Below are 13,158 nucleotides of genomic sequence, written 5' to 3'. Positions count from 1 at the left end.
CTTGGCTTCACACCATAACAAAAAATGGCTCATACTTTTAAGTTTTACCCGACCTAGCCCATACTGTACATATTTTGAAAGCACTAGCAAATTCAAAATCTGTTTTCTTACAACTATTGCTTCTAAAAGCTATGGAGTTAAATATATGTTCTCACAAACATTGCTTTCACTCTCTTTTCTTCTCACATCTTCTACATATGCTTTAAGGGGTCGTCCGCTATTACTGCTTCTCGCCCTGTGTCACCTGGTTGCAATGTAAGAAAACTGAAGATTCAACATTCCACCATTGAAGGCCATTCAAAGCTAGGCTTTCAAAAATAAGATTGAGTTTGTTAGTTGTTTGGATTGGGTGTTGTTCCAATTGATTGAAAATATCAAAAGGAGTTCAAAATTTAAATTTGAAGTGATTTGGAGTAGATTTGAGTTAAATTTCAGAAAAAACGCAATGAAGAAGACGAAGTCAGTTTTTTGTATAATTATGTATAATATTGTATAATAGTGTATATGAGTGTATAAACACATCTTATACACTATTATATACTTTTATACACCTTTATACAAGCTTCTGTAGGCGAACTTCTTCCACAATTTTCAGTTGTAATTCTTGTTCAAAATCAGTTCAAATCTCCATTAAATGACTTCAAATTTTATATACAACCTCCTTATACTATTTCTAACAAGTCTAAATAACACCCACTCCAAATTTCTCACAAAATCAAATTCGGAATTTAAACTGTACGCAGACCTTACCCCTACCCTAGGGTAGAGAGGCTATTTCCAAATAGACCCACGACATCCTTCCCTCCAAGAACTTCTCACCTTGCTCTTGGGGAGACTCAAACTCACAACCTCTTGGTTGGAAGTGGATGTTGCTTACCTTATACTATTTCTAACAATTCTAAATAATACCCACTTCAAATTTCTTACAAATCAAATTCGTAATCTAAACTCACATATTTAAGCTTGTTAAAAATCTAATTTTCACGATCCAAATAGATTTGGTTTGTTGAACTAATATTTGGGTTAAAGTTATTGATTCGAAAATTAACTTAAAAGCTTGAGCAATCTTTTTTAAAAATCTAATAGTAATTTTGAGAATCTATTGGAGTTGGATGTTGAATCTTAGCCTATTATTTTTGGGCTAGTTAGTTGTAATTTGAAATATGGGCTAAAATTAAAAAGTAGGAATCTCAATTGTTCTTATGTGAAATTTTCCCTTGATTTAATAGAGATTTTATTATTGAGTATATCATATTGATAAACAAATGACAATTGAATTTTATTAAAGCAACACGATTTAATAGGATCAAACAAGCCCGATTATAATTTAATTTAATAAATATTTTTTTTATTATTGACTAGTTGTAGAAGAATGACAATATTTCAATTAAGCTAACAAGAGCAGACATTAGTTTGACGACAAAATCGCAATTGTGGTAAATGTTAAGTAGGGCTGTGCACAGATCGGATCAGATCGGATTTAGCACATTTCGGATTCTAAAAAATGCAATCCGAATCCGATCCAAATTATATCGGATTGGATCGAATTTTAAAGTTTGGATCGGATTGGATTTCGGATCGTATTATTATGCCTCAAAGTTAAACTAATATGTATATTTTCTTTGTAAAAGAAGCAATACATTAAGAAAAATTCATGTTTATGCAATTATGAGAGTACTATGGTGCCAATATAGCTAAGTCTAGCAATTGTAAAGGTAATAACTTGGAGGTTGATGTAAAGGAAGTAGTGACTATTCGAAATTAAAGTGTAGTATTTATATATGCCCTAATAATTTCAAATTTCGGATCGGATCAGATTAAAATATACCAATTTGAATCCGATCCGAAATCCGAAATTTTAATAAACACAATCCGAAATCCGAAATCCAAAATACGAAATTGAATGGATCGGTTCGGATTTCGGATATCTGATCCGAATTAACAGTATTGTGAAGGACTAGTTTGCACTTTACCAAAAAAAGTCCAAAAACGGTTTATATATTTGTCCCGTGGCCTCTTTCTTGCTTCCCATTAAAGCGCGTTCCTTTCTTCCAAGAATCACTGCTACTGCTAAGCCCTATTTGGACGCAGCAGTTATCGTTCCAACTTTACAGTTAACTACTTCATCTCTCTCTCTGTATTTATCTATTTTAGGACATTGCTAGTTTGCTTCATATATTCTGATAAAAATGGTTACAATATGTTTAGAATGTTGCTATTTTTGTTTCAAATGTTGTGATCATGAAATGGGGTTTTGCAGAATATGACAGAAATGGAGGTTGATGATGAGGCTGAAGCCATTCTTCGTGAAAAGAGCCTTATACATGTTATCTTTTCTTGGTCTTTTAAGGATGTCCTTAACAAAGACCTTTATAAAGACAAGGTTTGTTTTTACTGCTATTTTCCCCTTTGTCTTTTACAGTGTAATGTCAGTGGTTAGTTCTTGTAATTCTTGCTTTTATACCTTGTTTTTGTTTTATTTGGTAGCATTTGTGACCAGGGTTTTTACTCTTAACCTTAATAGTATCCAAATTTTAAGTCAGTAGGTGCAGAGTACCATAGCATATTTATGTATTTATGTATCATGTATGTATGTATGAATGCTTTTATGTATGTAGTGGATGTTCAGCTGCTGCTATCATACGACATCTACCCCTGATTTTAAATTAAAACCATTTCCCTATTTTGTAAACCTGGTTAGTAAAACATGATACTTGTTGTAATTTTGTTGTTTGTTAGACTGAATGGGTCTCATTTTCGCATTTGACTTGTTTTTTTTGTTTTGTTTTTTTTACAAGATGAGTAGTGCATATAGAAGCTATGGGAAAAGGCATATGAAATGTGGATTATAATGCTTATAGTACTTGTTAGTCTTAGTCATGAATTTGGACAATCGGCTGCATTTGTTGTAATAAAAACCTGTCTCTCAATAAGTGATTCGGGGAGCATTGCTAGTATAAGTGATGTTATTAATGTTGCACATCGGATGTTGAAGATGATGATTTGATATACCTATGTCAAGACAAAAGAAAAAAGTGCATTAGCTTCCGTGATGTTTGAGCATATTTATTTTGGTTCTCTATCTTAAGTATATTCTAGTCTTATGATCTTGAATTATCCTTTAGGTGAAGAACATCCCTTTGACGTTTCAGTCCATCACTTTGTATATGAGGTCATTCGTCTTCCCTCTTATAGAGGAAACACATGCTGATTTGTCTTCTAGCTTTGATAAAGTGGCAAGTGCATCGATATGCAAAATATTTTCTATTGAGGAAGCGGAGAGCAGTAAGCCATCTGATAAATGCTTATACATTATTGAGGTGGAAAAGAAAGAGATCAGTAGTGATGGCAGAGCATATGAACCTGAGACGGGGGATCTACTTGCCATTACAGATGTAAGACCAACGTGTGTCGATGATCTAAACAGACCCACAATGTCCTATTTACTTGCTTTGGTTCAACGAGTGACAGATGAGAAAGATTATATCAAGATCAAGGTCTTTTCTTCGAGGCCCTTCTTGGTTGAACAGGGCACTTGGAAAAGTCATATAAAGGACTCTTTGTTCTTGGTTTCTCTTATAAATACGACAACAAATACACGCATTTGGAATTCATTGAGCTTCGGACTGGAAAGGCAAAACTCCGAAGTCATTCAGAAAGTACTGGAACCTGGATTTTCTGTGACTGTAAGCTTCATACTTTTCTCACTTGTTATTGTGCTCAAACAGTCTTACCTGAATGATACATCTTCACATTTCCTTTTGAATTTTCACGTCACTATTAGATGACCTTTTATCAACCAAATTCTTCAAACTCTTACTTTTTCATTCTATAAATAATATGAAATATTTGGCTTCTTCTATTGCCTTTGCAGGGTAAGGATAAATGTAATCTCTGTTTGCAAGGGGAAGTGTATAGATTATGCAGATCAAAGATCCTTGCAACAAATCGGTCAATCAATCTTAATGATTCCCAACAAGAAGCAGTGTTGAACTGTCTCGCGACAAAATATTGCCATCACGAGAACACGACTAAACTAATCTGGGGTCCTCCTGGAACAGGGAAAACGAAGACAGTTAGTGCATTGTTGTTTCTACTTCTGAGCCTCAATTGCAGAACAGTAACTTGTGCTCCAACTAATGTTGCAATCCTAGAAGTTTCTAGACGAGTTTTGAGGCTTGTGCTGGAATCATCTGAATTTTTGACTTACGGTCTAGGGGATATAATTTTGTTTGGAAACAGAAAACGGATGAATTTCGATAACCAAGATGCGCTACTTCATATTTTTCTTGATCATCGTGCTAAAGTTCTAGCAAGGTGCTTTACTCCTTCCTCTGGCTGGAATTACTCATTGCAGTATTTGATAACACTACTTGAAGACACTGAAATGTTGTACCAGCTTTATTCCATAAATGGTCAAGAGGAAGATGCTGATGCTGAACTTTTTCAGGAATATTATAATTATAATAATGCTAATTATAATAAAGAAAGCCTGAAAAAGGAGGACAAAACCCCGAGGTTATGTGCTCAAGACTTCAAGGACGAGTGGAACAAGAGACTTTGGCAAGTAATTTCCAAAACAATAAACCTGAATGATGAAAGTCAACTTGACAGAGGGTTTTCTTGGAAAAAGAAACATTCAAGATCTGTTCCTAGAAAGTGTCATAATGATTTTCATCAAACTAAAGAAAGGTTAAATTTTGAGGACTTTGTGACTAGCAGATTAAATTGCAAACTGGAGGCTTTTACTTTCTATGTTGTTAACTTTGTCATGCACTTGCCAACTTCACTCCTGTCCGTGGTGGTGGCAAAAGACATGATCAAAGCTGTAAACTTACTTAACTCACTTAGTAGTTTATTGCAAAGTATTACTTTTAAGGGTAGAAACTTGAAAGAAGTCTTTGTTAGAAACAAAGAAGTAGAGAGACAAGTGACTGGCGACTCTTCTGATGTAGAATTGGCTAAACAAGAGTGCCTTAAGATACTCAAATCCTTTCCTAACAGATTTTTGGAACCTGAAGATGAGTTCTCAATAAAAAATCAAATTTTGAAAAATGCATGCCTGATTTTCTGTACTGCTTCAAGCTCCTTCAAATTGCATGATACAGATACTGAATTGCTGGTTATTGATGAAGCTGCTCAGCTTAAAGAATGCGAGTCAACTATCCCTTTACAGATTCCTGGTCTCCGTCATGCTATACTCATAGGGGACGAGTGGCAACTGCCTGCCATGGTTAAAAGCAAGGTTGTCATGTGATACTTTAAATGGTACCTAATTATAAAATTACTACACAATAAGAAAGTAAGATGTGTCGTTTTCTAATTAGGTTTGCGAGGAGGCCAATTTTGGGCGGAGCTTGTTTGAGAGGTTGGCACTTCTGCGATTCAAGAAACACCTTCTTAATCTTCAGTATAGGATGCACCCGTCAATAAGTTCATTTCCCAATAGAGAATTCTACCAGAATCAGATTGTAGATGCTCCAAATGTCAAAAGTGCAGGATATCAGAAGCAATACCTTGAAGGTGAAAATTATGGTGCTTATTCTTTTATCAATGTAGCATGTGGAAACGAAGAAGTCGTTGATGGGCATAGCATCCGGAACATGGTAGAGGTAGCGGTAGTTTGTGAGGTAGTTGCCAACCTCTTCAAAGGTATACTAAGTTTGATTTAATGGCATTATCAAGTGAAGATGCACAATAGATCAATTCAATTACTGGTTTCCTGATTTTTTTTTTCCCTGTTACAGGATTCATTGCCTCGGGAGAAAGGATTAGTATTGGTATTATATCACCATACAATGCTCAAATTGCTGCAATCAAAGAGAACCTTGGAACTAAATATAGTACTGATGATGAGAGTGACTTCTCGGTGGATGTCCGATCGGTTGATGGTTTTCAAGGAGGTGAGAAGGATTTAATAATAATCTCAGCGGTACGCTCCAATGCGAACAGATCAATTGGCTTCCTTTCTAATAGTCAAAGGGTTAATGTAGCACTAACTAGAGCAAGGTACTTCTGTGTTTCAAGATACTTTGAATTTATTACTCCCCGGGGATTGTCCGTGGTTCTGTAAGAAGCTTGCTTTTTGCAGGCACTGCCTCTGGATATTTGGCAATGAAGCAACATTAAAAAGCAGCGGTTCTGTTTGGAAGAAACTTGTACATGATGCTCGGGTTAGGGGCTGCTTCCATGATGCTCAGAATGACAAGGACTTGGTGAAAGCTATGGCAGCTGCCTTGATAGATATTGACCTTCTTGACATTAAAATACGCCTTTATTCAGTACTTTTTCAAGGAACAAGGTGGAAGGTATGCTCCTTGAGTTTCTAAAGCAGAAATTCTCCTAAATCAACTGGCAATGCGCTTCTACTTATTTTATTTTCATTAGAAAATTTGTCTGTTAACTCATTATTATCTGAACTGTTGTCCTATTTGTGCCACTTTCTTATTCTCCAACAACAACAAACCTAGTGTAATTCCAAAAGTGAGGTCTGGGGAGGGTAGTGTGTAACCAGACCTTACCCCTACCTTTGCGTAGAGAGGTTGTTTTCCCTTGTACAAATTTTGTCTCTCTAAAAAAGTTACTTTTCAACTTTTAGCTTTCTGTCATGGCAACTCCTTTTCCGGTGTACTTTTAATATTTCCAGCCATGGGAGATAAGATTTTCTTCATTTCAGATGATAAATCTTTTGAGTTAGTCGACATTAGTGAAGATTATGACAGATGGTTCTTATTAATTGAGCGTGGGAGAAGATTCACTTGCAGCCTTAAAATTGACGAGAGGAACCTAAGATGGGTCTGTGAAGCTCTTAAAGAAGCCTCACTAATTACATGGAATAGTTGCAGAAGATGGGGAAGGAAAATCCAGATCTACACTTGCAGAGTCTTTCAGAATTTCAATATACATGGCTGTTTTGTAAGAGTGAAATCTTGGTTGGGAAACAAAAAATCAGTTGTCATCATTCCAGAAGTAAACTGCAACAGCGGTTGGGGAGATATTGCAGTAAAGATTATTCGCTTCTTGGGGAAAGGTCACAACCCAAGATTCCAGCTAGCCCAATCACAGGCAAAGCCATATATTGAAGCTGCCAGAATTATCAAATGGCCTAAAATTCCAGAAGCTACAACAACCAGAGCTGTAGGTAAAAACTCTGAAAGCCCTCCTACAACAGAGTATGATAATTCCAAATTACTAGCCAAATGCCTCATCGGGTGTTTCAATGATCCTTTCAATCTCAGCCCAAAGCCGGAGGTAATAGAAAATTGGTTTATAAATAGATGGCAAGTTACTGCAGGTCTCAGGTAACACCGATTAACCACAACCAATTCCTGTTTGATTTTGCATCGAAACAAGAAGCAATTAGAATCAAAGCAGGGGATTGGTTCTGGAATGGTAGGAAGCTATCACTGAAATGGTTGTCGCCGGTATTAGGATCGGAGATGACAAGTCAGAATAGTGAGCATCGTTGGGTAAAGGCGTTTGGTATCCCTCTCCATTCTTGGACCCTAGATGTCTTTCGTACCATCGGAGACAGTTGTGGCGGCTTTATTGGCATAGATGAAGACACAAAGAACAAATCTCATCTATATTGGGCACGCATCTGTGTAAAAAATCTTGCAATTAAAACTCCGGCAACACTAGATCTGGTGGTGGGAGAATGGAATTATGAAGTTTCAATTTTAGAAGATAATCACGTCAAACTTTGTCCCATTCAGAAAAAGATTCCATGTTAAAAGGCAAAGCAGATGCAGATGACTAATGGAGCAGGTTCCTCGAACATCGCAACTATCTCTCAAGTCCCTCCTATCAGTCACATGAGAAGAAGTGTAACCAGCTTTAATTCAAATATTAGGTCAGCTATTTGCCCAATGGTTCCTGCAAAGAATAAAGATGTTGTGGGCCAAAAGTTAGACTAGGAATACTACAAAAAAAGGCCCAAAAAAGAGGGCCCATACCAGAGAATTAAATCAAATGAAGGACAAGACCTATTGGAAGGTGGTGGGTCTCAAGCCCAACCCAAATGTTAACAGGTTTAAAGTTTTATCAGATGAACCCATCCATTCTGTATTAAGCCCACTAGAATTTGCTCCTCCTCTCTCATCTAAAACCAGTCATAAGACAGGAATTACCACTGATGTGCTATTCCGACACTGAATTCTCATCTCCTTCTATTTTTGACACACTGCAATTACCCTGGTATGAGGAAGGATCAAGCTCTCACATGGTAGAAGAGCCAATTGTGATTGAAACATCTAAATGGACAAAGCTTACTATGGTCAAGGCATGCAAAGCTTTTGGGGTTAACGCCAACGGGTTTGAACATGAACTTTTAAATATGATCATCTGGATGAAAGTTAAGATCTTGAGCTGGAATGTGTAGGGTTTGAATGATGGGAAGAAAAGAAGCACAATAAAGTCACTGGTTCGAAAGTGGAAGGTAGATGTTCTATGCTTGCAAGAGACAAAATTAGAAGAGTGGTCTTCTAATTTGATACAACACATTTGGGGTAACAGATGGGCAGACTGGGTAGAGTTAAAATCATGTGGAACCAGGGGTGGGATTATTATACTTTGGGACAAAAGACAATGGAACTGCATCGATTCCCATCAAGGCACATACACAATTTCATGCATGCTGGAGAGTTTACATGAGGACTTTAGGTGGTGCTTTACAGGGGTCTATGGCCCTCATACTAATCCTGAGAGAGAGCATCTTTGGGATGAGATTGCAGGAATTAGGGGATTATGGAGCAACCAATGGGTTCTGGGAGGGGATTACAATGTTTGTGGATTCGAGAGTGAAAGGTTAAATTGCATAAGAAGATCCAAGGCTATGAAGACTTTCTCAGATGTCAATACAAGAACTGCAAATAATTGATCTCCCATTGTAGGGTGCCTATTACACTTGATCAAGGGGAGTTAATTGTATACAAGCCTCTAGAATTGACAGATTCCTTATCTCCCCTGAATAGTGTGATTCATTCAAAGCTGTGAAGCAGCTGGCCCTCCCTAAAGTCATCTCTGATCATAGACCTATTCTTTTGGAGTGTGGTGATTGGGAGACTAGCCCGTCGTATTTCAAATTTGAGAATATGTGGTTTCAAGCTGAAGGCTTTTTGGATAAATTGAAGAGTTGGTGGCAGAACTATTCAGTCAATGGTAGCCCAGACTTTATCCTTACACAAAAATTAAAGTGCCTGAAGAAGGATATTACAAGCTGGAACAAGGAAGTTTTTGGTAAAGTGGAAACTAGGAAGAGCAAAGCATTAGATGAATTGATGGTCCTAGAACAAGCATTTGAGAACCGACTCCATCAACATTAGAATCAACTCAAATGCAAAACCTGAGAGCAGAGCTGCAGAATTTGCTAAGGCAGAAGAGACATCTTGGAGACAAAAATCTAGGTGCTTATGGCTAAAGAGGGAGACAAGAATACTAAGTATTTTCAGAAGGTGACAAATTTTATCGGTCATCAAAAAAAATATTGACAAACTTCAAGCGGGCACTAAAATCATAGAAGACAAAGAGCAGATAAGAAAGGAGATCTTGGACTTCTATGAAATCTTTATACAGAACAAGAACCTTGGAGACCAAGTGCAAACTTTGAAGAAATAGCTTGTATCACGGAGGTGGAAAAAATGAGTCTTCAAAGAATTTTTGAAGAAGAGGAAGTGGTAGCTGTAATCAAGTCATGTTCAACGGACAAGGCACTTGGCCCTGATGGTTTTACAATGGCTTTCTTTCAAAAATCCTGGGAATTTATCAAGTATGACGTGATGGGGGGCCTTAATCATTTCCACTGACATGGCAACATAGTCAGGTCCAACAATGCATCCTTTATAATGTTGGTGCCAAAGAAGAAAGGAGCAATTAACCTCAAAGATTATAGGCCAATTAGCCTAATTGGAAGTGTCTATAAGATTGCAGTCAAAGTTCTAGCAGAAAGGCTTAAATGTGTAATGGGTAAATTAGTTTCCAATCATCAAAATGCATTTATAAAGGATAGACAGATTACAGATGCTACTCTAATTGCCAATGAAGTTCTGGACTGGAGAATGAAAAGTAAAGAGCCCGGTATCTTGTGCAAGCTAGACATTGAAAAAGCTTTTGATCAACTCAACTGGTCCTACCTCTTCTCCATTCCAAGACAGATGGGTTTTGGTGATAGATAGATCAAATGGATCAGGTTTAGCATCACCACAGTGAAGTATTCAATTTTGGTGACCCCCTCTCCCCCCTTCCTCTTTATCTTGGCCATGGAGGGTCTAAGTAATATGCTGGACAAGGCCAAGCAGTTGAATTGGCTGGATGGTTTTAATGTTGGTACAAGGAACACTGTGCTCCTATCATACTATTATAGCTTCTTGTGACTGAATATTCTCCATTGGAAGTCAAGAGTATATGTTCCATTGTTGTACCATTCTTTCTTAGATTCTTTGGTTACCATTATTACTACTACTACTGCTGCTGCTAGTATTATTATTATTATGAAATGGGAACTAGTTGATTTTTATATTTTATTTTTATAAGGTAGTGTTTATGTAAATGCTTAATTCTTGGAAACAAGATGTTTCATTTTTGAGGAAACGGGTTTAGAGACAAATGGTGTTTATTGACCTAGAGAAGGCGTATGACAAGGTCCCTAGAGACGTTCTTTGGAGATGCCTGGAGGTGAAAGGTGTACCGGTAGCTTATATTAGGGCGATAAAAGATATGTATGATGGAGCTAAGACTCGGGTTAGGACAGTGGGAGGTGACTTCGAGCCTTTTCCGGTGGTTATGGGGTTACACCAAGGATCTACGCTCAGCCCATTCTTATTTGCCCTGGCGATGGACGCACTGACACTCCATATTCAAGAGGAGGTGCCTTGGTGTATGTTGTTCGTTGATGATATAGTTCTGATTGATGAGACGCGAGGCGGCGTTAACGAGAGACTGGAGGAATGGAGGCAGGCCCTGGAGTCTAAAGGTTTCAAGTTGAGTAGGACCAAGATGGAATATTTGGAGTGTAAGTTTAGCGACATTTCGGGGGAAGCGGATGTGGAAGTGAGGCTTGACTCACAAGTCATCCCTAAGAGCGAGAATTTCAAGTACCTAGGGTCTATTATCCAGGGAGACGGGAGATCGACGAGGATGTCACGCACCGTATGGGGTGGGGTGGATGAAATGGAGGTTGGCGTCTGGAGTCCTATGTGACAAGAATGTACCACCGAAACTTAAAGGTAAGTTCTACAGAGCGGTGGTTCGACCGGCCATGTTGTATAGGGCCGAGTGTTGGCTAGTCAAGATTTCACATATCCAGAAGATGTAAGTAGCAGAAATGAGGATGTTGAGATGGATGGATAAGATTAGGAATGAGTTTACTCGGGAGAGGGTAGGCGTGGCTCCCGTGGATGACAAGATGCGTGAAGCGAGGCTTAGGTGGTTCGAGCATGTATGAAGGAGGAGCCCAGATGCTTCGGTTAGGAGGTGTGAGCATTTAGTTTTGGCAGTTACGAGAAGAGGTAGAGGGCGGCCTAAGAAATACTGGGCCGAGGTGATCAGACAGGACATGGTGCATCTTCAAATTTTCGAGGACATGGCATTTGATAGGTAGGTGTGGAGGTCGAGCATTAGGGTTGTAGGTTAGAGGGTAGTCGAGCGTTTATCTGCGCTGCACCAACTAGTCTGATAGTGTTTGTCTAGGACTGCTAGCGATTTTTATTGTGTTTCATAATTTTTTTATTTTTTTGATTTGTTGTTGCTGCTATCACATTTTGTCCTTTCCATTTATTTTTGTATTTTACGATGCTGATACTACTTTTCTGGTTTCTGTTGTAGTTACGAATCTATTGTCTCTGAGCCGAGGGTCTCCCGGAAACAACCTCTCTATCCCTTCGGGGTAGGGGTAAGGTTTGCGTACATTCTACCCTCCCCAAATCGCACTAGTGGGATTCTACTGGGTGGTTGTTGTTGTTTGGGTTTAGAGACAAATAGGGAGAGTGAGTAAAATATTTGTTTGGAGTAGTTTGATCTGTCAGTAGTTCACCTATTGTTGATCTTTCTCCATTGGTGGAGTTGGCTCCCTGTTGTATTGCAGGACTAATTGAGGCTTCATCTATTTCGTTTACAGGTAAGTGTTGATGATAACTTTTGGAAAGCAATGGAGAAAATTAAAAGCATTGAAGTCCGTAAGAAAGCAATTTCCATATTGATGAAGCTTTCTAGTGATTGGCAATGGCCCCGCACTGAACATATCACTGTCTTAAATGGGATGTCTACTCAACGATTGGAGCTCTGTCCTATTGATGGGCTCCTTCATATTGTTCTGACTCTTGAGACAGTTATGGAGACCTCAAGCTATGTAGATATCATGCGGGTTTGGGATATTCGGCCACTGACAGAGATACCAAACCTCGATCCTTTGCTTATCTTGTGCAAGCAGTTTGATGCTCTTCATTTGAAAGATGAGTTATAGCCGTCCATTGGGAGTTCATCATCAGGTAGGTTTATCTTGAAAAGTGCACGCGTTTGCATATGTCAGACAGTTAGAGCGTGTGTTTAACGTTACCCCAAATCCCTTCTGGGCCCAAATCTATGTCAATGTACATACAGTTTGTTATAGGGTGAAACATAGTAAATCTTTTGATTCTGAAACAAACTAAACTGCTGCGTGATAACTTAAGAAAAGCTTAAGAATGTAGGTGTTAAGGAAGTTCATCTAAACTTCACAAACCTGATCCTGGTGTTTGACTACCAAAGGCTCCAAACATATCAAATCCAAATTGATCTTTTAATTGCCTAAAAGCTGAAGTAGTCGTTTGGTGACCTTTCTATGCAGGTAATAATCTTGAGGTTAGAGCATCTGATGGCTTGAAGTTACTGAAGTGTGCATACATGAATATACAAGATTGGTAGGGCATTTTTTGTAGAGATGTGGAAACGATACAACTTTTTGAGACACTGTTTTTTTAATGTGCATAGATAGGATTGGTTTGACTCTGTATAAAATGGGAAAAAGTTCTCTTAATGTGCATAGATAGGATTAGTTTCATGCAGTTATTGAATGCGGAAGAAGTTGATACGGGAAATCTTTTTGAGGGGCTAGAATATTATGTTGTGTACTTTCAGTTTGCAGCTATCCCATCAATGGAGCTAACCACTTCCCTTGGTTTTGCA

At 38.2% G+C, this 13,158-nt stretch overlaps 1 protein-coding gene across 1 annotated transcript; it reads left to right on the top strand.

The window, feature by feature from the left end:
• The first annotated feature begins 1,975 nt into the window (after window positions 1-1,975).
• Window positions 1,976-13,158, top strand: LOC107783339 (uncharacterized). The gene is made up of 9 exons (XM_016604307.2): window positions 1,976-2,113; window positions 2,261-2,383; window positions 3,126-3,686; window positions 3,875-5,245; window positions 5,328-5,652; window positions 5,748-6,009; window positions 6,092-6,308; window positions 12,113-12,482; window positions 12,821-13,158. Exons 2-8 carry the CDS (start codon window positions 2,264-2,266, stop codon window positions 12,455-12,457), a joined length of 3,201 nt encoding a protein of 1,066 aa, XP_016459793.1. The 5' UTR covers window positions 1,976-2,113; window positions 2,261-2,263; the 3' UTR covers window positions 12,458-12,482; window positions 12,821-13,158.

This window comes from Nicotiana tabacum, chromosome 3, assembly GCF_000715075.1.
Source record: "Nicotiana tabacum cultivar K326 chromosome 3, ASM71507v2, whole genome shotgun sequence".
Taxonomy (NCBI): domain Eukaryota; kingdom Viridiplantae; phylum Streptophyta; class Magnoliopsida; order Solanales; family Solanaceae; genus Nicotiana; species Nicotiana tabacum.
The sequence above is the reverse complement of the archived record's forward strand: the minus strand, read 5'-3'. Positions and strand labels throughout refer to the sequence as shown.

What these genes read in the sequence shown, in the direction of transcription:
- LOC107783339 (XM_016604307.2), top strand. Translation starts at nt 2,264, where the DNA reads ATGACAGAAATGGAGGTTGATGATGAGGCTGAAGCCATTCTTCGTGAA. An exon ending in AAGACCTTTATAAAGACAAG is followed by an intron (nt 2,384 to 3,125) that starts GTTTGTTTTTAC and finishes ATTATCCTTTAG; the next exon opens with GTGAAGAACATCCCTTTGAC. An exon ending in TTCAAGGAACAAGGTGGAAG is followed by an intron (nt 6,309 to 12,112) that starts GTATGCTCCTTG and finishes TTTCGTTTACAG; the next exon opens with GTAAGTGTTGATGATAACTT.